General features: G+C 45.2%; 1 protein-coding gene and 1 pseudogene across 1 annotated transcript; one reads left to right on the top strand and one right to left on the bottom strand.

The window, feature by feature from the left end:
* Positions 1 to 608: 608 nt before the first annotated feature.
* LOC121549281 (basic leucine zipper transcriptional factor ATF-like 3) lies at positions 609 to 2,029 on the bottom strand. The gene is made up of 3 exons (XM_041861139.1): positions 1,796 to 2,029; positions 1,380 to 1,490; positions 609 to 1,188 (listed from the first exon to the last, which is right to left on the bottom strand). Exons 1-3 carry the CDS (start codon positions 1,868 to 1,870, stop codon positions 1,003 to 1,005), a joined length of 372 nt encoding a protein of 123 aa, XP_041717073.1. The 5' UTR covers positions 1,871 to 2,029; the 3' UTR covers positions 609 to 1,002.
* Positions 2,030 to 16,447: 14,418 nt separating this feature from the next.
* Positions 16,448 to 23,944, top strand: LOC121548724 (annotated as a pseudogene).
* The last annotated feature ends 440 nt before the right edge of the window (positions 23,945 to 24,384 follow it).

The raw sequence follows: 24,384 nt of genomic DNA, 5'->3' as shown, positions 1-24,384 counted from the left end.
GAGAAAAAGGTGTAGATTCACGCACAGAGCGTGGCAGGTGTTTATTTCGCATTCGCAGAAGGCAGGAATCATGGTCACAAGCAGGCAATGGTCATACACCGGTAGGCAAACAAGCAGGTGAATCAAAACTAGGACTGAAGGCTATAACTGGTTCTTACAAACGAGCTAGGAAAAGGCTTAGTAGAGTCAAAACGAACAATACCTCACAAGGCACAAACAGAAAGAACTGAACTAAATAAGGAGCTGATGAGACCAGGTGAGTAACTAACACAGGTGAAATCAATGAACAAAAATGAAAGACAGGGCTACGTTCAAAAACACAAGGTTGACTAAGAAAATAAATACAGAACCTTACATTATTAAAATGTATGAGAAGACATAATGAGGTTTGTGAGTGTTTACCCACATTATAGGGAAGATACAGTGGGTAACCTCAACAATGTAATAACATGAGTTAACAAAAAAATGTAATATTACTACTGTACATATGATATTTGGATTAAGTGATTTGATTATCTAATTTATCAATTAAGTGTTGAAATTCATAAATGCATTGGTAATAGCCAGTGTATTACATGTTTTAGAATAGGGAATAAGGAAACCCAAAAAATATTTTAATGGTTTATTGTTTCTGGTAAAGGAGAAGTTCCCACATGGCCAAACCCAGATACTGGTAAACCAGTTCAAGAACACAAGTGATTAAAGGTGTGGTAACCACATTTATCAGACTCAAAGGGAGATTGTCTAATGGGAGAGGGATATGCAATGTATTTGCAATTTATTATACAAAACATTTAAAACAGGACAAGCAATTTGAACATCTGAAACAAAGTTAATTACTTCAGCCTATAATCATTTGATTACAACTTGATTCAAGCTATACAAAATAATTGACACAGGGAGTACAAAGGACAGAGGAGGACATAAATAATCTGACCTGTTAACTCTGTTTACATGTCTCCCATGTTGGTTTGTCTCTGTGGTCCTGGCGTGGTATGGTGGCTATCTGGGAAGGCTGGAGAGGACCCCTACATCCCTGGGCCCTGACCCCAGGTTGGGAACACAGTGCATGATGGGACAGAGATGCTCGTGGGCCTTGAGGGCCTCAGTCAGACGCCTTTGCTCCTCATACAGAAACTGCACCTCCTTCTTCAGCCGCCTGTTCTTCTGCTCCAGACACTCATATGCCTGTATGGGACAAACTGGGCTGTTACTTTATAATCTTACTTTCCGAGTAGAATAAAATATGAATCTACTTGACTCAGAGAATAAGTGTGACATTGATAGCTGCGTTATTTCTGTCATATAAGAGAAAAGGTTAGACTATGCCAAGATAGTTGTGAGACCATAAGGAGTCTGTTTTGCACGTACAGACCCACCTTATGCAGCTCATCTGCTCTCTGTGTCTGTCTTTTTCGGCTCTTCTGCGCTGCCACCCTGTTATTTACCCTTCTTTTTAGTCTCTCGTCATCATCTTCATCACCACAGCTCTGCAGCAAAGGTACAGAATGCTACACTGTTAGTCAGAATATCACACACCGCTGCTACTCCCTCCCTGATTAAGCTTAGTGTGGTCACTCAACACAATGATGCTGATTACTATTGCATTTGTCAATCGTTTCTACAAATGTCCGGTTAATCCGCATGACATGATAAATAGGCTAGTTTCTTATTTGTATATATTTAACAAAGATTCCATTGTGATAAATTGTATAGACTGACAAAAAATATAAAAAGGAATATTTGTATAAACCATTAAACGTTAGCCTACAATTTTTGTGTATTTGACACTTACCTCGCATCTTTGAAGCATAAAACTGCTTTGATCATTGATGTGCAGAAAGCCGCTAGAAATATCGCAGTCAGACATCACAGACGCAATAATACGTTTAGCCTACATAGATTATTTAAAATATGAAATGTATAAAAAAACAAGTCGCTTTTGAAAGTTTTATTTCAGGTAGCAAGTTCCAATATATAGCCTACAAAAGTGAGACGGCGTGTACGCGAGACAAACAGTTTCACTTGTTCAAAGTGCACTTGCCGCTTCATTGAAACCGTCTATATTTATTTTAAATCACGTGCTAAATAGCGTCTGACGCCCTTTTAGGGTTGAGACGAGAGCAAAGCGGCAAAAACATTTACTTGCGTTTAAAAGTGCTTGTTAAATTGTTTCAAATAGATGTAGGTTTGTTATTCAAAACAAAATATGTTTTATACATTTCCTTTACATTTTAGGCCCAGATGCTCGTTCCCACAATGTTTCAGAAAGTTTAAGAACATTTTTTAAAAATGTTCAATCTGGCTGTTACAGCATGTATTCTTATATTCTCATAAACCTACAACTGAGGATGACCTCAACACTGTGACAAATGTTGTACAAAAAATAATACCCAAGCAAAAAAGTGGACTGTTTTAAAAAGTTATTCTATAGACAAATATACACTATACATACAGTATGCAGTTCCCATTATCCACCATGTGAGGACGATATTGTATCACAGACTTCTGCGAACATAAACGCCATCACTTGTTGGTAATACTACAGTATTGCATCCTTCCAATCACAAATAGGAGCATAGTTGTTCCTGAGCTCTGCCTGCACTATTTTATTTTTATTTTTATTTCACCTTTATTTAACCAGGTAAGCCAGTTGAGAACAAGTTCTCATTTACAATTGCGACCTGGCCAAGATAAAGCAAAGCAGTGCGATAAAAACAACAACACAGAGTTACATATGGGGTAAAAAAAAAAAACATAAAGTCAAAAAAATACAACAGAAAATATATATACAGTGTGTGCAAATGTAGCAAGTTATGGAGGTAAGGCAATAAATAGGCTATAGTGCAAAATAATTACAATTAGTATTAACACTGGAATGCTAGATGTGCAAGAGATTATGTGCAAATAGAGATACTGGGGTGCAAAAGAGCAAAATAAATAACAATATAGGGATGAGGTAGTTGGGTGGGCTAATTTCAGATGGGCTGTGTACAGGTGCAGTGATCGGTACTATGGCTCTCTTGATGGGTGGTCTGGTCCTGCTAGCTGTCTTGTCCTCTCTGTTGGGCCTGCTGCTGAACACCTCACCAAACACCTCCAGGGACTCGGCTGTGGGACGCATGTTCAGCACCTGTCTCAGGCCCCTGGCCCTCTGCTGCACCACCTGGAGAGACTTTACAGCAGACAGACTTCTGTCACCAGTCACTCACAACCGTGGTCATATTTGGAACATACACTTATGTTGGATAGAAGAGGGTGTAATGAGTGTGAAATAATAGGAGACAGCTATATAGACTGTCCTGTTACCTTCATTACTGCGCTGGCTGGCTTAAACATACAAGGTACAGCGTCCAATAAGTTCATCATGACTTCTGAAAAGAGAAAGTTCACTGACTATCAAACAATTGCAATATCATGAGAACTTGGGAAGGGCATATGGGAGGATCTCTTTAGGACATTTACGTCGTTTCCGAGCCGTTTCCACAATATTCTTATCCAGCAGGTTGTAAAATGCACTGCATTCATCGTCTAAGAAGTGATATTATACTGTTGTAAAATAATTTGAAAGTCTTTCTGAATTAACTTATTTGTTTAGTGGGAATGTGGGAACTAAACATCTACATACCGTACCAACAATTGTCAATAGATTGAGCAACAAACTCTTCCATGTGCCTTGAGCTGCTTAGCTAGAATCAAAACGATCTGTGCTCACAATTACAGTAGGCTACATTTTAAATGCTTTGATATCATATGCAGCCAGCATGAATGGTTTCCCAGAAACAGCCAAGTTATGGGGTACACAGGTGCATTGAACAGATATTCTAGTTTTAGTGTAAAACATGTTTACTATCTTCAAAACAACTGATCAAAAGGGGAGAATAACGAACTCATTTCATTGTGGTTGATAGTACACAGAGATTTCATCTGTTCAATTGAAAGGCAATAGCTATCTTTGTTTATAGGCGACACATTTAGGAAATATGCCACAGAGATATGCTCACCCTTTTCCTCAGGAGCCTACTCACATGTCTGATCATCAACACGTTTTCTTGAACAGCGGTCTCGAAGTTCTAGAAATCAAGAGACCAAGTTAAACTGAGACTTAGCCATATGATGTTGCCACAAGCAGCAGGATGAACGATTAGTTACCGGAGTGTAACTCCAGTTCTATGAGTGGAGCGGAGCCCCATAGGGGAGCTCTGCTCCTAGTGGTTTACCCTCTGCCCTAAGGCAGCAACAGCCTGAAGCAAAATTATGCACACACCTGCAGCCAATGGGAGCACAGGTGTCCCTATAAGAGGGGACGCTTCCCCTCAATCAGCCTCCCGAGATATTATCTTCAGCGAGACTAGAGAGGGTCGGCAGGGCCTTAGTCCTATGGGGCTCCGCTCCACTCATAGAACTGGAGTTACACTCCGGTAACTAATCGTTCTATATCGTGGAGCTCCGCCCCATAGGGGAGCTCTGCTCCTAGTGGTTTAAGGCGGAGCGTAGCGCTCCAAAATGTACTCCCTGCCGAGCCTAACACTTCCCATTAAAAAATGAAAAGGTCAAGCCTAGCAATGGCCGCAACCAATTCCCGCAGTACTGCAACTAAAAACCCCTCCGGGCGTCACAATATACCGCGTCATCGGTTAAAGACCCGCCCCACCTAGTTCAATGGCAATGCCAATGACTAGTGGGCAGATCACCAGAATAGAAGCTACACTAATCTGTACTAGCAGATAGATGTGCCTCAATATCCTGTGAAAACACTACCGACCACTAATGGAATGACACCAAGTGTCACTCTACATTATGTACACAGTAGACCACCTCACTCACTCAATGGAATCCCAGAGATTAGTAGGCAGGAACAAAATATAAGTCATGCTAAACTGAACACTCAGATAGATGACCTCACATTCTGTCAATTCAATACATGTCTCTACTATACTGACCCTGTCAGTCAAGAGACATGCCACAAGATATGCTTTCCATCCAAAGCGGACCTGATAGAAACCTGTGTCCATCGTCCTGCTCTTTTCTCTTCTAGCTCAAGATTCCCCTTCAGCTATGCTGAGTACAATCGAGCCATAGAGATAGAAAGCCTATCTATCAGAAAACATGTTTTCCTAACCAAAGCGGACCTGATGGGAACCTTCCCATAGTCCTGCTTTATTCTCTCTTCCTGGCTCAAAATCCCCTTTCAGCTTTGCTGAGTACAGACCGAGCCAAAGAGTTAGAAAACATATCTGTCCAGAATATGTCTTCCTAACCAAAGCGGGCCTGATGAACACCCATGTCCACAGTCCTGCTTCTTTCCTCTCTTTCTTGCTCAAGATCTCCTTTCAGCCACGCTGAGTACAGATCGAGCCAAAGAGTTAGAAGACATATCTAATAGATAGAAACTGATAAAAGGAGACGGTGTCGACCATGACGCTGCTCTACAAATATCCTCTACCCCTGTTCCTCTGAAGAGGGCAGTAGAAGCTGCTACTCCACGAGTGGAGTGAGCTCTGATACCCTGAGGCAGTTGTCGCCCCGCTGCCTCGTAAGCTGTCTCAATACCTTCACAAAGCCAATGAGACAATCGCTGTTTTGAAAGTGGTCTACCTAATGCAGCCGCACCGTGACACACAAACAGCTGAGGCGATGACCTAATCGCTGCTGTGCGCTCAACGTAACACGCCAAAGCGCGCACTGGGCACAGACAATGAAGCTTTTCCTCACTCCTCTCCCCATGAGGAGGGGGAGAAAAAGCCCACAACTCCACGGTCTGTGATCTATATGCACTGTTAATAACCTTCGGCACAAACGCCGGATTAGGACGTAACACCGCTCTGCTCAGATCGCCATTAATGGCAAGGCAGTCGGGTCTCGTCGACAGGGCACACAAATCACTGACACTCTTAGCGGTAGTCAAGGCGAGCAACAGCGCCGTCTTGATAGACAGCATCTTGAGGGGTATTTGATTCAATGGCTCGAACGGCGACTTACATAGCGCTTCGAGTACCAAGGCCAAATCCCACTGGGGCAGCGTGGCTCTAGGCATTGGCCTAAGCCGCCGCGTTCCCAATAAGAAACGTTTCACTAAAGGATGGCTGAACAAGTTCGTTCCGCCATACCCCTCATGACCAGCTGAAATTGCCGCTGCAAACACTTTAATGGTGGAGGGCGATTTCTGCTTATCAAACATAAACTGCAGAAAAGAGAGCACACTCTCAACCTGACAGTTCATGGGGTCCACACCTTGTGTGTCACACCATCGTGAAAAACGTTCCATCTGCTGGTATACATCCTAGAAGTGGAACCGGCTCGTGCACCTTGTATGGTTCTGATCACTGCATCAGATAACCCACAGCGCCTCAACCTGTCCCATTCAGGAACCAAGCCTTCAGTGGTTGGCCGATTATGGGCCACTGCCCTATCGAGCCTCCCGCCTGGGTCAACGCGTCCCGTCGATGTGGAATTGGCCAAGGTGGCGCAATCAACATCTGACTCATCTCCGCAAACCACGGAGCCCCGGGCGATCGGGGGCGCTATCAGTATCACTGACAGCCCCTCTGACCTCACCCTGGCTAGCAGTGGGAGAATGCAAGACAGCGGAGGGAATGCATACAGGAGAACTTTCGGCCATGGGTAGTGCGCGAATGCGTCTCTTCCCAGTGGTGGCTCGTCCTGTTCCCTCAGAGAAAACCATAGGGGACATTGCGCGTTCACGTGTGACGCGAACAGATCCACCTCGGCTCTCCCGAACTGTTCCCAAATTTGGAGAACAATGTCCGGATGCAGACACCACTCGTCGTCTCGAGGACCCCCTCTTGACATGAGGTCTGCTCCTACGTTCAAGTAGCCCGGAATGTGTGCTGCTCTCAACGAGCGAAGGTGCTTGTGAGCCCACAGCCACAATTCCTCTGCCGCCCTGTGGAGGGCAGGTGACCTGACCCCCCCCTGGCGATTTATGTGAGCTACTGTGGTCCGGTTGTCTGACCAGACCAGCACATCGCGACCCCGAAGGGTAGGCGCGAAGTGGGTCAGAACCAGTCGAACCGTTTCCAACTCCAAGAGGTTTATGTGACGACCTGATTGAGGCCATGCACCTCCTATCGCTTGAGTCTGACATGTCCCTCCCCATCCAGTCAGAGAAGCATCTGTAAATACTGGAATGTAGGATGACACCTTGCCCATCGGGACTCCGTGCGTGAGAACGCTCGGATTCCTCCAATAGTCCAGGTCTGCTCTTAGCGAGAGAGGAACCACCACCAACCGATGACGTTGACGCACTGGGTCTAGTCTTAGTTGGGCGAACCATCGCTGTATTCTGCGCATGTGCAGAAGTCCCAGCGGGACCACAGAGTGGGCTGACGACATGAGACCCAAAAGTGACATGATCGACAGCGCCGTCACTGTGTGATTCGGACGACACTTCCTCAGGGCTAGCAACAATGCTACCCTTCGAGGGTCCGAAATTCGAGCCCTCATCATTACAGTGTCTAGCTGTAGCCCCAGGTAGACAATCTGATGACTGGGCCAGGGTGCGCTCTTTTTCCAATTCACAGCGAACCCCAGACGCGTGAGATGAATCACTGTCTGTGTTGTGTGAGTGAACGCCAGCTCTGCTGACGGGCGAGAACCAGCAGGTCGTCTAGGTAGGCTAATAGCCTTATCCCTTGACGACGCAGCGGCTCCAATGCCGCCTCCACACATTTGGAAAACGTTCGAGGTGCCAGGGCGTACCTGAATGGCATCCTCGTGAACTCGTACGCCACCCCTTGAAAGGCGAACCCGCAGAAACTTCCTGTGACGCGATTGTATCGGCACATGGAAGTACGCGTCCTTTAGGTCTATGCTTGTACAAAAGTCTCCCTTTCTGGACACATTCCAGTAGACGTTTTGTCGCCAGCATTCGGAAGGGTCGTTTGGTTATGCTCTCGTTGAGAGTGTGTAAATCCAAAATCGGCCTCACTCCCCCCGTCTTTTTGGGCACTAGGAAATAAGGCGAATATAGCCCTTTGTTCCTTTGCTCCCGGGGAACTACTGTGACCGCCTCCTTCACCAAAAGTTCCGTAATCTCTGACATCAGAGCGGCCACTTTGTCTGGCGTTTTCATCACCGTCTCCACCACTCCCCTGAACGGGGGTGGGGTTCGATGGAATTGGAGGGCATAACCCTTCTGCAACGTCTGTTCTAGCCAGCGTGAGAGGGTACAGCTTCGTTGCCACTGCCAGCAATGCAGAGAAAGCGGGCGCGCACGAAGCTGTGGTGCATCCAGTAGGAAGGACCTGTATTCCTCTATGGCCCTCGCCGCCGCTATTCCCCAGCACTGGGTTGGTGGAATAGCCCAAGGCGGGCCCCCCTCGAAAGGGAGAGGAAACATCAGCTCGTTCTGAGAGAATCGGAGGCCTTGATACGTCAGTTACGTCTGTAACTCTAGTATTCCGGCCCTCCGTGAACGCAGCACGGTTTTGAGCTGCACTGACTGAGGTATTAACCTGAGACAGAGCGCCCTCCCCGGATAGCAATTGCGTCATCATGTCATTGTCTGACTGAGACTGCTGCTTGCCATGAGATCCGTCCACTGCAGTACTCAACAGAGTCTGGAAAGTGTGGTCTCTAACTGGTACCACAAGGTGGCGCCACAATACCTCTTTTTTACTGGTCTCATGAGGCTGCTCAACAGCACACTCTAGGTGTGGTGAGCTGCACTCAGAGTAGTGGGCATTGTTACGTTCTGAATTAACCGGGGGCGCCCATACATTGGTTACACCTGTAACTCTAGTATTCCGGCCCTCCGTGAACGTCGCACGGGTCTGAACTGCGCTGGCTGAGGCGTTAGCCTGAAGCAAGGCGTCATTCCCAGTTAGCGGCTGCGTCATCATGTCATATTTAGACTGAGACAGCTGCCTGCTATGTGAGACCTTTACTACAGAGCTCCTATGAGTCTGTAGTAAAATATCTTTATTAGGTGAGCTAAGGCTACGCCTTGCTACCTTTTTCTCCTTCCTCTCCTGAGTGTATTCAACTACGCACCCTTGGTGGGTTGAGCTACACTCAGGATGGTGAGAGAAATTCATAGGACGTGAAGTACTCTGCAATGTGTCATGGAAGACAGGCCCTTTTGTGACAATGTCAGTGAGAGCCAGCTCTTTATTCACACAACAACAATAAACATTTCCCTCCATGCCCTGAACAGTAGGGTGGGGGGAACAGTGGGCTCTGTCGCGTCTTGCGCCGAGCCGTCATCCGTCCTCTCCCCCTCGTCCCCGTCATTGACGCCGGTCGCTTTCTGGCTGACCTTCTGGTGTTGCCAGGACGGTTTTGTGACGACCTCTCTCGCCGGGCGGAATCGTCGCCACCATCCTCGTCGCTGGAGGGGCCGAGCCCGCTCGCCTGCTGTCGGTGGTAGGCGCCTGTCGCCTGGCCTGTCGCCTCCCTGTAGTTCTACTGGGGGCGTTGGAGGTTGACGGGTTAGTTGAGGCCCTGCTAAACTTGCCTGCCAATGGCAGGTGTTTAGCCAGGTGCTTTCTCTCCTCGTCCAGCTTACCAAAGCTGCCTCGTCGCCTCCTTAACGGCGACCCCAAAGAGGCCCTCGCTAGAGACGGGAGCGTTTAGTAGCGAGGCTCTGTCCGTCTCCTTCATGGCTGTCATTGACAGCCAGAGGTGACGTTCCATGACCACCGAGGTGGCCATGGACCGGCCTCCATATCGCTGACGCCTGTGTCAAATGAAGAATAGCGCCAGAAATCCTGGACGCCTCTTCAATCTCCTCGCTGGTCAACTCCAGACCTACCCGTTGTTAGACGGGATAGGGAGGCCGCGAGGAGGGCAATGTTGTTAGCCGCTGACACAGCCTGGGCTCCCAGTGTAAAAGACTTCTCAGCCAGCTGTGCTGTGAGTCTGTCTTTTTGTGCTGGCAAGGTGGCTTTCTTGGAGGCCGCCCAGGGACTCGAACCCGGCACTAGATACGCCGCCATGGCGCTCTCGAGCCTAGGGATTCCCTTAGCAGCCCACTCACGTCCAGCCACTCTCGTGAATGGGGTGTACACCTTGGCCGGCGAACGCGCCGCAAGGGGTGTATACCACGAGCCCTCAACATATTTCCCGAGGGAAGGCATAGCAGGAGCCATCGGCTCAGCTGCCTTCCTCGGTCTAGAGTAGGGGCCGCCCTCCATCATGTCGACCTCCACAGGGGGGGAGCAGGGGGCAGCGCTATCTCTAGTCGGTTGGCGGCTCTCTCAATGAGTTCGGGGAAGTCCGAACGCAGAGAGGCCGCTGCGAAGGACAGGGCTGCTGACGCAACAGAGCCCGTGTCGTCATCGCACAAGGAGCCTTCAGATCTCACACTCCCCATAGGGAAGGGGGTCTTGAAGGTTGGCGCCAGAGGGTCGGATTGTTCCATTGGAACATCCATCTCTGCGTCTCTCTCCTTGTCCTCCCCTGAGTCAGCACTGTCCGTCGACGCCTCTGAAGCAGAGGCGAGAAGAGACAGTACATCCTCTAGGGGGATATCCTCCCTAAAAAACGCCCAACGCTGCTTCCTCTCCTTCATAGGAAGGAGGGCGCAGGAGGCGCAATTAGGGGATTGCCGGTCCCTTCCTTGGCATGCTGCGGCCCCAAACACACGAAACAAAGGTCGTGGGGGTCCGCAGATGCCATGGAGGAGCATCGGCACTGAGCCCTGAAAAGGGCTTTTGGGGGTGGAAAATTTCCTGGCGTGCTCATTTTAGAAGACGTCGATGGCTGGCTCATCGACGGCGATTTCTTCCTGAGTCTTCTTACTTCTTGGCTTCTTCAGTCTAGTCGTCCAGTCGCTGAAGATAATGGGAGGCTGATTGAGGGGAAGCGTCCCCTCTTATAGGGACACCTGTGCTCCCATTGGCTGCAGGTGTGTGCATAATTTTGCTTCAGGCTGTTGCTGCCTTAGGGCAGAGGGTAAACCACTAGGAGCAGAGCTCCCCTATGGGGCGGAGCTCCACGATATAGAACTGCAGATATTGCAGATGAACGCAATGCATTCACACAGATAGCCTGGGTACCCAATGTTGAATTGCATTGGATTTAATGTCGCCCATACATGAGCGTTTGGATCAGGAAAGTTTCCTCTCACGACGTCTACAAGCCAGAATGTTGAATTAAATTAAATTAGAATTTACTTGACCGGTTATCTGTGCGATTCGTCCTTTTGCAGGTAGGAATGTGAGACAATATATCCACAGGAAAGTATAATTACGTCAACTTTTCAAAGCGCTGGTAGTGCGTTCAGATTTCTATTACCTGAAGCATGCGCAGAACCATGTAAACGCGTGCACGAGTAAGTATGCATGCGTCTTCTGCATGCGTTGTTATTTTATGCACATGCTTCAGGTGATGTACAAGCAACCGAAAAAAACCTATTTGGCACTTCCAATGTACTGAGCTGTTGTAGACTTCCGACCTGTGCGTGGGAATAATGACTGATTTGATTGGAGGTGCCAAATAGGCATTTTGTTTAGTTACTTTTAGATTTTCATTTAGACCTTTTTTGGAAGTACATACCGTCCGTAATGGGAGTAAATTAAGATAGTTGCTCAGCTAAACTCTATATTTGGTGAGTAATATTGGGGATTTATTATTCTCCTAAATTGATGGGATGACTAACTCAGAAAGAATGCATTCTTGACTGGGCTAATGTAGGTTGTGACACCTGGCAAGCTGTGATTGATGTGAAGAGCTGTTTTAGGGGGTAAAATGAGATAAGGATTTTGTCTCCAGATACTGGAATATACTGGTTCTTTGTGATCTGTGAACCTTCCTTGGACGTAAGAATGGTGTCTAAGGGAGCTGGCTCTTCTCACTATGACAGGTTGTTATGATATGGACATATGCCTGGCAACAGGGGTGCATCAACGGATAGGCTGAGTAAGTCTAAACCACGCTCAAGTCTTTACTCTGATTGGCCAGCAGAGAGGTGGGAAACTCTCTCTGTCAGAGTATTTGAGCAAGATCCTAGAACAATGGATTAGTTCTCTGAAGTGCCCTGCGAGGTATTTCAAAGAGCCCGTATATACGAAACATCATATTTACCATTGAAGGTTTTTGCATTAATTAAAATAACTAGTATATCTTAGAAGTCGTGTTGACCTCTTTTGTTCCTAATGCCAGATTTGAATTGACGCAACTTTGACAGTAACTAACGTATTTTGACATAATGCTTGCAGAGCTGTCTTTAATGAGAGTTTGAATCTGAGCTTCCTGGGTGTTAGAAAGGAGATCTATCATACTCATCATCGACATCTCTAATGCACCATTAACTTAGCTAGTTTACTAAAGTAATATGTACAGCACCAGTCAAAAGTTTGGACACACCTACTCATTCAAGGGTTTTTCTTAATTTTTACTATTTTCTACATTGTAGAATAATAGTGAAGACATCAAAACTATGAAATAACACACATGGAATCATGTAGTAACCAAAAAAGTGTTAAACAAATCAAAATATATTTTATATTTGAGATTCCTCAAATAGCCAACCTTTGCCTTGATGACAGCTTTGCACACACTTGGCATTCTCTCAACCAGCTACACCTGGAATGCGTTTCCAATAGTATTGAAGGTGTTCCCAAATATGCTGAGCACTTGTTGGCTCCTTTTCCTTTACTCTGCCATCCGACTCATCACAAACTATCTCAATTGGGTTGAGGTCGGGGGATTGTGTAGGCCAGGTCATCTGATGCAGCAGTCCATCACTCTCCTTCTTGGTAAAATAGCCCTTACACATCCTGGAGGTGTGTTGGGTCATTGTCCTGTTGAAAAACAAATGATAGTCCCACTAAGCCCAAACCAGATGGGATGGCGTATCGCTGCAGAATGTGCCTTGAATTCTAAATAAATCACAGACAGTGTCACCAGCAAAGCACCCCCACCCCATAACACCTCCTCCTCCATGCTTTACGGCGGGAACTACACATGCAGAGATCATCCGTTCACCCACACCGCATCTCACAAAGACACGGCAGTTGGAACCAAAAATCTCAAATTTGGACTCCAGACCAAAGGACACATTTCTACCGGTCTAATGTCCATTGCTCGTGTTTTTGGGCCCAAGCAGATCTCTTATTATTATCGGTGTCCTTTAGTAGTAGTTTCTTTGCAGCAATTCGATTCACACAGTCCCCTCTGAACAGTTGATGTTGAGATGTGTCTGTGACTTGAACTCTGCAAAGCATTTATTTGAGCTGCAATTTCTTAGACTGGTAACTGTAATGAACTTGTCCTCTGAAGCAGAGGTAACTCTGGGTCTTCCATTCCTGTGGTGGTCCTCATGAGAGCTAGTTTCATCATAGCGCTTGATGGTTTTTGCAACTGCACTTGAAGAAACTTTCAAAGTTCTTGAAATGTTCCGTATTGACTGTCCTTCATGTCTTAAAGTCATGATGGACTGTCGTTTCTCTTTGCTTATTTGAGCTGTTCTTGCCATAATATGGACTTGGTCTTTTACGAAATAGGGCTATCTTCTGTATACCCCCCCTACCTTGTCACAACACAACTGATTGGCTCAAACGCATTAAGAAGGAAAATAATTCCACAAATTAATTTTTAAGAAGGCACACCTGTTAATTGAAATGCATTCCAGGTGACTACCTCATGAAGCTGGTTGAGAGAATGCCAAGAGTGTGCAAAGCTGTCATCAAGGCAAAGGGGGGCTATTTGAAGAATCTCAAATTCACTTTTTTGGTTACCACATGATTCCACATGTGTTATTTCATAGTTTTGATGTCTTCACTAATATTCTACAATGTAGAAAATAGTAAAAAATAAAGAAAATCTCTTGAATCAGTAGGTGTGTCCAAACTTTTGACTGGTAGTGTACATATCAAGCTGTATTTTGATTTGTCTTTTGTAAGCAAGCTTTATATCTATATCTTCCAAAAAACACTAACTGGCTAGATAACTGTTAGCTAGCTAGCTAACATTAGTCAAACGGGGGGGCGGGCAGTCTCGCAACTCGGAAGCGTGAAAAATGGTCAGAGACAGAGATTTGTATATAATGACGAGATGCTAATGCACGTGTCAAACTCATTCCACGGAGGGTCGAGTGTCTGCGGTTTTTAGCTCCACCCTTGTACTTGATTGATGAATTAAGGTCACTAATTCGTTTCCCCTCACCTGATTGTCTAGGTCTTAATTGAAAGGAAAAAAAAGAAAAACTTGCAGATACTCGGCCCTCCGTGGAATGAGTTTGACACCCCTGTGCTAATGTCGCCACCCTAACAATGGGAGTTGTTGTCCTAAATGCGGGAAGGCAGACAACAAACTTAGGTCCAAAATAAACCCATAAAAACGCATTGGGCTTATTTTGGACAGATTTTGGCGAGAGTGAAACCTTTCGCTTCGCCTCTTCCTCTCTGTCAGAGCAAAGCAAAAGTTTAACCCATTCATAGATGCTAATTACCTTTAGCGCCTATTGAGGATAGTATCTTCTGGCCGGGGAAGTTTTGATAAGAGCCCCGATGCTTGTTCTGAACGTTAAAATGGATCGCTTGCGGTACGGTTTTGGAAACATAAGGAACATATATTTTATATCGGCGAGAAATAAACAAACAAAAAGAAAGTTAAATTACTATACACCTTTTATAGGGTTAGGGTTCCCACACAGCCATATCGCCATGTTACAGCGCTTGTTTACAGAAGATAGACCGAAGACATAGGCGGCCACCTGTGCTAATTAGCTATCTAGCGTGCTCTAAACACCTGTGTGTAAGCGTAACTGGGGAGGAAGTGTAGTTCGTCAACTGGAGGCACACACAGGATATGGATCTGTGCAAAACTGCTACAGTGTATCTTTTGTATTTGAAAGATCTTTCTTGCTGATATGAAAGATAAGGGGAATATCAGCATAAGTTTAGAAAACCATTTTGCAAGCGATGGTTAATGACCTTTCTAAACATTAAAACACAGCGTAGGAATTGGGGGATTTTGAGAGCTAAGCAAAAGTTGCAGACAGCTGATTATGCCTTTAGGGATAGTGGCCAATCCTCAAAAAGGGCTTTTGTTTTTGAGATACCCCTACCTGAGGTAGAACAAAACACAACAATGTTTTTTGACATCTCTTATGTCTCCCATTTATGAAATGGATGGTTGGGTAAAAATATTTTACTGCAAAAGTGGTTAAATTGATAGATATTGTGACTCACCCATTAAACTCAAAGTGCAGAATCATGCCTGTCTGGAGGGGGGATGGGCCGCATAAGCTCATGTAACCCAATATTGCAAGCTCTGATATTGTATAAATTTGTAATACAAGTAGTCAGTCGTCTGCACTACATACACAAACTAACAGCATTGGGAAATCTTAATGGATTTTCCTCGAGAGAGGGTAACAGTTGAGATGGGTAAGGGCTGTAACAATGTTCATTGATGCCCCAGGACACTGAGATTTCCTTTAGAACATGATATGTGTATCTCTCGGGCTGCTGTGCTGTGGTCGTTTCTGCGGTGTGGAGGTGAAAACCTAAAGATTTATAACGTTAGAAAGCGATTCTGTATGGCGATATGAAAGAAGAGAGTAATTTTCCGAATATGCTGTTAAATAGAACAAATAGTGTAAATATCTAAACCCCTGTATGAATAGAACACAAGTCTAAAGGAGGAATTGGTGAAGACAAGTATAAAGTAACATAATATTTTTATTTAACCTGGCAAGTCAGTTAAGAACAAATTCTTCTTTACAATGACGGCCTACCCTGGCCAAATTGTGCACCGCCCTATGGGACTCCCAATCACAGCTGGATTGTGATACAACCTGGAATCGAACCAGGGTCTGTAGTGACACCTTTAGCACTGAGACGCAGTGCCTTAGACCGCTGCGCCACTCGGGAGCCATATTGAGTATGATGGGTTACTAACAATATAAATAATAATAGTAATATACAACTTGCACACTGAACTCAAACATGCTCACGATGTGAGTAATGTGTCCAAAGGGGGAATTACCAGTCCCCTGGGGCCCTTTGGTAAATATGCACATTTATTGTCTTCATATGCCTGACTGTTGTTGAAAAAATATATGTTGGTATTGGTTGACAGTTACTCCAAATGGATTGAAGTTTTCCCCACATCAAGTGATATGTGTATTGCTGTTGTTGTTTTCTTTTCTTTGTTTTTGCCTTGCTTTAATAACAAATCTCACCAGATTGGGTCTGCTGGATGGTCGGGATTTCTCCCTAAGGATTGGCCCTCTAACTCCCTGATCTGTAACTCTGCAGTGAGATCGCCAAGATGATAGGGGAGTATAAGCCAATTTGGAGGAAACAAATGGTTTCAACTGTGTGTTGTTATTCTCTTTGACATTTGTTTTAGAAATCTGTATTAAGAATATTGGTAGTAGTAATAATTTGTCTTACAGTAAATCATTTGTCTGGATTTCCTGAATCAGAAATGCCCTAAACTAAACTGTTGTTCTGGTCTGTCCTTTCTCAAGGTTATGGCGAAGGTGACCACAGATAGTATCTAGATGCATGGAAGGGATCATTTGACCAAGAACAGTGTAAACCTCAACCCCTCTTAACCGGCTGAAGTAATGGCGAAAATGGCGTTCAATATGGTCCTTCACCACTTCTACCTTGAGACCTGAGTCCTAGCCAGCAACCTGTACACAGCATCCAGTCGAAGCTATCAACTGCCTTTTCTCTCATGCCTTTTCTCTCAGGAGTGTGACATGAGTCCACGTGGAGTGAGCATGGAGAGAGATCCCATCCAAACTCTCATGCTACTGGTGTACTGGTAGGAAAATGGACAAGACATAATGGACTGTAAAGGACAGTGGCAGCTCAGGTGAGAGACATTATAAAGGGCCCTCCACTTTGAACATGTGCCATTAAAAGAACGAACTGAAACACTATCTGAAGAAGAACATGAAGAAACGCCAGTAGGATGAGTACCGGGAGGGAGGGGGGTGGTCAACCGTGCCCTTAATTGATTTAGGCTTATCCAAAATTGTTTATTTGGGATAACAGGTTGATTGTGGAGGTCTGCACACTGCGAAATATATAGTAATTTAGACTAAGAATGCATTGAGATATCAATCTGTCATTACCACAAGTGATGAGAAAGGTTAATGCTAGAAAAATAAGATGAAGATACTGTATGTCAATGTAAATGTACATTTTGTGTGCTAAGTTGAGGGTCTTAAATTAAATTAAAACGTGATAGAACCAACGTGAAGCACTAAGGACTGTCATTCTGAATTTGGGTTGGATAATTTATCAATAGTTATAATTATGATTTGGAAAGGCGAAGCTTCTAGAGACAGAGCTATGCCCCTATATTGTGAGGAGAGACACTAGATTGTAGCTTGGGCTAACCTTGCCACAATCTTGTTCTTATCAAGGTTGGTGTGAAACTGTTATGACATGTTCTCTCTCTTCCCTGGGAAAGTCAATATGCATGTGCCCTAGACCAAATTCGGGAGATCTCTAGAGACGTAGAGAAAATTGGAAATGCTAAAAGAATTGCATAAATTGGCTCTGCAAAACTGAGAGGCTCTTGACTATCTTTCGGCAGGTCAAGGGGGGACTTGTGCAATCATTGGCGATGAATGTTGTACTTTTGTCCCAGATCACGCTTCTAATATGACTGATCTCACCTACACAGCTGTGCCACTAGAGATCCTGGTTCGAATCCAGGCTCTGTCGTAAGGGCTATTTGACCAATAAGGAGAGTGATGGGGTGCTGCATCAGATGATCTGGCCTCCACAATCACCCGACCTCAACCCAATTGAGATGGTTTGGGATGAGTCAGATCGCCGAGTGAAGGAAAAGCAGCCAACAAGTGCTCAGCACTTGTGGGAACTCCTTCAAGACTGTTGGAAAAGCATTCCAGGTGAAGCTGGTTGAGCAAATGCCAAAAGTGTGCAAAGCTGTCATCATGATTTGTTTAACACCTTTTTGGTTACTACATGATTCCATATGTGTTATTTCATAGTTTTGATGTCTTCACTATTATTCTACAATGTAGAAAATAGTAAAAAATAACGAAAACCCCTTGAATGAGTAGGTGTGTCCAAACCTTTGACTGGTACTGTACGTGCCATATTCTGGTGTAAAAACTGTAACATGATGTGACTTCTGTAAAGAAAAAGGATTAGCCTTATTAAGCCTGAGCTCCCACTTGCTAAGCTGCATGTGAACTCTGAAATAATAACTTCTTAAATCACTAACAATTCACCCTGTCTGCTAATACCCTAAATGATCTATACCCTTTGCATGAGCTTTGGAAGGAATTCATGTCTGTCAGAAACCATTCTTTCACAAAGTTAATTTGGTGGAGTCCAGTGAAGCAAGTATTAGGACAAAGTCAACAACGTCTCCCCGTCAATAACAGCGCAGAGTAAGCTGGTGGGGACAGGGCGCTCTAGCTGGACATTCCCAGCATGTGTTTTTCTGTGGGACTGACTGACTATTGGCCTGGTCTGGGAAACGTTTGACTAACCACCGACTGTTCAACTGGTTTCCAATAAGCTGGGTCCTACTTTGCACTGCCCAGTGCCCATTTCAGATTTGTGCTGAGGTTATGTTTTGCCAATAGACTGAATCATTGACAATTATATTTTTCTATTGCCCTCATCCGTTAAACTGTCTCTTTTTCTTATTTTGATGACAGATTGGTCTTGCCCCCACTTCTCAGGAGAGAGAAGAACAGTTGACTGTTTTCAACAAGCAATTACAAATATACAAGGAGATGGATTTGCCAGTGTGAGTTCATCATGGATAGTGCCTTGGTCCTTATTGCTATGTGTGCTAGACACACGTTAATGTTATCAGACTGTGGGCAAGAGCAATGAGCCGTGTCCTTGGCAGGGATAAGAACAGGCTTTGCATGGAATGTCTCACTGTAACTGGATATTAGGGAGTGTTATTATTTGTCACTACTATATTTCTCCTGACCGTTTCTTGTTGTGTAACCAAAGTTGAGTGCATTTCCTCTGTGATGCAGGAACATCCATTCCCGATCAGCTGCAAAGGTTACCATAGCTACTCTGAAAGAACAGGGTTGGTGTATTATAATCAGGATTGCATAAGAGGACAGCCTCATTGCTGAAGTGATGAATGTGTTTTTAGAAGGCGTTAATATGTGCTATTTTGGCTATCCTATCAGGTATCACTGATGCTTTGCTGCACAACTTTGCAGGGAAACCATAAAATCAAATCAAACTTTATATGTCACATGCGCCGTATACAACAGGTGTAGACCTTACCGTGAAATGCTTACTTACAAGCCCTTAACCAACAATGCAGTTCAAGAAAGAGTTAAGAAACTAAAGTAAAAAAATCAAATAATGTAACACAATAAAATAACAATAACGAGGCTATATACAGGGGGTACCGGTACCGAGTCAATGTGCGGGGGTACAGGTTAGTCGAGGTAATTTGTACATGTAGGTAGGGGTAAAGTGACTATACATAGATAATAGACAGAGGGTAGCAGCAGTGTAAAAATGTTCTCAATGTAAATAGTCCGGGTGGCCATTTGATTAATTGTTCAGCAGCCTTTTGGTCCTAGACTTGGCGCTTGCCGTGCGGTAGCAGAGAGAAGAGTCTATGACTTGGGAGACTGGAGTCTTTGACAATGTTTTGGGCTTTCCTCTGCCACCGCCTAGTATATACAGTGAGGGAAAAAAGTATTTGATCCCCTGCTGATTTTGTACGTTTGCCCACTGACAAAGAAATTATCAGTCTATAATTTTAATGGTAGGTTTATTTGAACAGTGAGAGACAGAATAACAACAAAAAAATCCAGAAAAACGCATGTCAAAAATGTTATATAAATTGATTTGCATTTTAATGAGGGAAATAAGTATTTGACCCCCTCTCAATCAGAAAGATTTCTGGCTCCCAGGTGTCTTTTATACAGGTAATGAGCTGAGATTAGGAGCACACTCTTAAAGGGAGTGCTCCTAATCTCAGTTTGTTACCTGTATAAAAGACACCTGTCCACAGAAGCAATCAATCAATCAGATTCCAAACTCTCCACCATGGCCAAGACCAAAGAGCTCTCCAAGGATGTCAGGGACAAGATTGTAGACCTACACAAGGCTGGAATGGGCTACAAGACCATCGCCAAGCAGCTTGGTGAGAAGGTGACAACAGTTGGTGCGATTATTCGCAAATGGAAGAAACACAAAATACCTGTCAATCTCCCTCGGCCTGGGGCTCCATGCAAGATCTCAACTCGTGGAGTTGCAATGATCATGAAAACGGTGAGGAATCAGCCCAGAACTACACGGGAGGATCTTGTCAATGATCTCAAGGCAGCTGGGACCATAGTCATCAAGAAAACAATTGGTAACACACTACGCCGTGAAGGACTGAAATCCTGCAGCACCTGCAAGGTCCCCCTGCTCAAGAAAGCACATATACAGGCCCGTCTGAAGTTTGCCAATGAACATCAGAATGATTCAGAGGAGAACTGGGTGAAAGTGTTGTGGTCAGATGAGACCAAAATGGAGCTCTTTGGCATCAACTCAACTCGTGTTTGGAGGAGGAGGAATGCTGCCTATGACCCCAAGAACACCATCCCCACCGTCAAACATGGAGGTGGAAACAGTATGCTTTGGGGGTGTTTTTCTGCTAAGGGGACAGGACAACTTCACCGCATCAAAGGGACGATGGACGGCACCATGTACCAACACATTTTGGGTGAGAACCTCCTTCCCTCAGCCAGGGCATTGAAAATGGGTTGTGGATGGGTATTCCAGCATGACAATGACCCAAAACACACGGCCAAGGCAACAAAGGAGTGGCTCAAGAAGAAGCACATTAAGGTCCTGGAGTGGCCTAGCCAGTCTCCAGACCTTAATCCCATAGAAAATCTGTGGAGGGAGCTGAAGGTTCGAGTTGCCAAACATCAGGCTCGAAACCTTAATGACTTGGAGAAGATCGGCATAGAGGAGTGGGACAAAATCCCTCCTGAGATGTGTGCAAACCTGGTGGCCACCTACAGGAAACGACTGACCTCTGTGATTGCCAACAAGGGTTTTGCCACCAAGTACTAAGTCATGTTTTGCAGATGGGTCAAATACTTCTTTCCCTCATTAAAATGCAAATCAATGTATAACATTTTTGACATGCGTTTTTCTGGAATGTGTTGTTGTTATTCTGTCTCTCACTGTTCAAATAAACATACCATTAAAATTATAGACTGATCATGTCTTTGTCAGTGGGCAAACATACAAAATCAGCAGGGGATCAAATACTTTTTTCCCTCACTGTAGGTCCTGGATGGCAGGAAGCTTGGCCCCAGTGATGTACTGGGTCGTACGCACTACCCTCTGTAGCGCCTTACGGTCAGATGCCGAGCAGTTGTCATACCAGGCGGTGATGCAACCGGTCAGGATGCCCTCGATGGTGCAGCTGTAGAGCTTTTTGAGGATCTGGGGACCCACGCCAAATCTTTTCAGTCTCCTGAGGGGGAAAAGGTGTTGTCGTGCCCTCTTCACGACTGTCTTGGTGTGTTTGGACCATGATAGTTCGTTGGTGATGTGGACACCAAGGAACTTGAAACTCTCGACCCGCTCCACTACAGCCCCGTCGATGTTAATGGGGGCCTGTTCTGACCGCCTTTTCCTGTAGTCCACGATCAGCTCCTTTGTCTTGCTCACTTTTAGGGAGAGGTTGTTGTCCTGGCACCACACTGCCAGGTCTCTGACCTCCTCCCTATAGGCTGTCTCATCATTGTCAGTGATCAGGCCTACCACTGTTGTTTCATCAGCAAACTTAATGATGGTGTTGGAGTCGTGTTTGGCCACGCAGTCATAGGTGAACAGGGAGTACAAGAGGGGACTAAGCACACACCCCTGAGGGGCCCCAGTGTTGAGAATCAGCGTGGCAGACGTGTTGTTGCCTACCCTTACTACCTGGGGGCGGCCCGTCAGGAAGTCCAGGATCCAGTTGCAGAGGGAGGTGTTTAGTCCCAGGGTCGTTAGCTTAGTGATGAGATTTCTGGGCACTATGGTATTGAATACTGAGCTGTAGTCAATGAACAGCATTCTCACATACGTGTTCCTTTTGTCCAGGTGGGAAAGGGCAGTGTTGAGTGCGATTGAGATTGCATCATCTGTGGATCTGTTGGGGCGGTATGCGAATTGGAGTGGGTCAAGGGTATCCAGGATGATGCTGTTGATGTGAGCCATGACCAGCCTTTCAAAGTACTTCATGGCTACCGATGTGAGTGCTACGGGGCGGTAATAATTTAGGCAGGTTACCTTCGCTTTCTTGGGCACAGGGACTATGGTGGTCTGCTTGAAACATGTAGGTATTACAGTCAAGGAGAGGTTGAAAATGTCAGTGAAGACACTTGCCAGTTGGTCTGCGCATGCTTTGAGTACACGTCCTGTTAATCCGTCTGGCCCCGCGGCTTTGTGAATGTTAACCTGTTTAAAGGTCTTGCTCACATCAGGTACAGAGAGCGTTATCACACAGGCGTCCGGAACAGCTGGTGCTCTCATGCATGCTTCAGTGTTGCTTGCCTTGAAGTGAGCATAAAAGGCATTTAGCTCCTCTGGTAGGCTTGCGTCACTGGGAAGCTCTCGGCTGGGTTTCCCTTTGTAGTCCGTAATAGTTTTCAAGCCCGGCCACATCCGACGAGTGTCAGAGCCGGTGTAGTAGGATTCAATCTTCATCCTGTATTGACGCTTTGCCTGTTTGATGGTTCGTCTGAGGGCGTAGCGGGATTTCTTATAAGCGTCCGGATTAGTGTCCCGCTCCCTGAAAGTGGCAGTTCCAGCCTTTAGCTCGATGCGGATGTTGCCTGTAATCCATGGCTTCTGGTTGGGATATGTACGTACGGTCACTGTGGGGATGACGTCGTTGATGCACTTATTGATGAAGCCGATGATTGAGGTGGTATACTGTTGAATGCCATCGGATGAATCCCGGAACATATTCCAGTCTGTGCTAGCAAAACAGTCCTGTAGCGTAGCATCCGCGTCATCTGACCACTTCCGTATTGAGCGAGTCACTGGTACTTCCTGCTTTAGTTTCTGCTCGTAAGCAGGAATCAAGATGATAGAATTATGGTCAAATTTGCCAAATGGAGGGCGACGGAGAGCTTTGTATGCGTCTCTGTGTGTGGAGTAAAGGTGGTCTAGAGTTTTTTTTTCCCTCTGGTTGCACATGTGACATGCAGGTTGAAATGAGGTAAAACAGATTTAAGTTTTCCTGCATTAAAGTCCCCGGCCACAAGGAGTGCCGCTTCTGAATGAGCATTTTCATGTTTGGCCATGGAAGGAGTGGAAAGAGTGGAAGGAGTGCAGGCAGGATACTTATTCTCCTTCTCTCCAGCTGTCTCTGCAGGAATTAACAGGTGAGCGATAGAGTTGTTCATTAACCTGCAGTCATCCAGTAATCTCTCAGTACCATATGTCCTCATTGTTATAGAAATCCCTTACCTTTTCTAACACCTTGATCTTTGAATATGCATACTAAGCTTTTGTTTCAAGTTTTAAAGATTGGTTAAAGCTACTTTCACTGGGCCAAAAATGCTGTGTGCATTTTCTGCTAAACATAAAACTCTGAAACGGCCATATGGTGTGATAAAACCAGACATGATTTTAGATAGTTCCTGTTGAGTCCCCTCATAATGACTGTGTTGTTACTGTGTTATAACAAAGAGACAAACTGATCAAACAGATTCCATTGGAACTCATCTGTCTGAAGACAGACTCTCTTGCCTTGGGACCAGAAAAACATGTGGGTTATCATCATTTGGAATGCAACATGATGTAGCAACCTGGTTGTTTTGAATCATTAAACTTATGTCTCCCCTCTCCAAAGGAATGAACCTAAGAACATACTGCTGGTCTGTGAGTACATTGCTCAAGTCAAAGGAATCACACCTCAAATGGTTATTCATGCCACCACAGAGAATGCCCTCCGGTTGTTCCTAGAAATTAGGAGCCTTAAGTCACACACATCACACTAAATGTATAGGTCTAATTCGTGTCTTTTTGTAAATTAATTCATATTGTGTTATCTCATGCTGTATCTCCGAAAATGAAATGGAATTGTGAAATAAAATTCTCAAGAGACAGGTGTTTGTGCATGGTGATGGACACTTCTATGTATAATTGTATAAAGTCACACATAAAATCAGCAACCATTGGCTATGACGATGGCAATGCTTACGGTTTTCTTCTAAGCGTTTTCGCTCCTGGTATTTGGTGACATGTCCTGCTGTCCAAAACGGACCGTTGCTCCGGAGTCTCTGCCTGGAGCGACTTGGAAGTCGCAAGTGTTTTGCAAATGACAGTCAAAATGTATATTCTCTGCTCTTTCCCATAACTTGCTGTCAATCTCTACTTGACACCACTTTTCTCACCGCAAATTTAATTCGAACAGGGCATCGACTTTGGATTTTGACAT

This window comes from Coregonus clupeaformis, chromosome 33 (genome assembly GCF_020615455.1).
Source record: "Coregonus clupeaformis isolate EN_2021a chromosome 33, ASM2061545v1, whole genome shotgun sequence".
NCBI lineage: Eukaryota > Metazoa > Chordata > Actinopteri > Salmoniformes > Salmonidae > Coregonus > Coregonus clupeaformis.
The sequence above is the reverse complement of the archived record's forward strand: the minus strand, read 5'-3'. Positions and strand labels throughout refer to the sequence as shown.

Coding starts and splice junctions, on each gene's coding strand:
- LOC121549281 (XM_041861139.1), bottom strand. CDS start 1,870: ATGTCTGACTGCGATATTTCTAGCGGCTTTCTGCACATCAATGATCAA. Junction 1,491..1,795: donor TTATGCTTCAAAGATGCGAG/GTAAGTGTCAAA, acceptor CCTTTGCTGCAG/AGCTGTGGTGATGAAGATGA. Junction 1,189..1,379: donor GAGCAGATGAGCTGCATAAG/GTGGGTCTGTAC, acceptor TGTCCCATACAG/GCATATGAGTGTCTGGAGCA.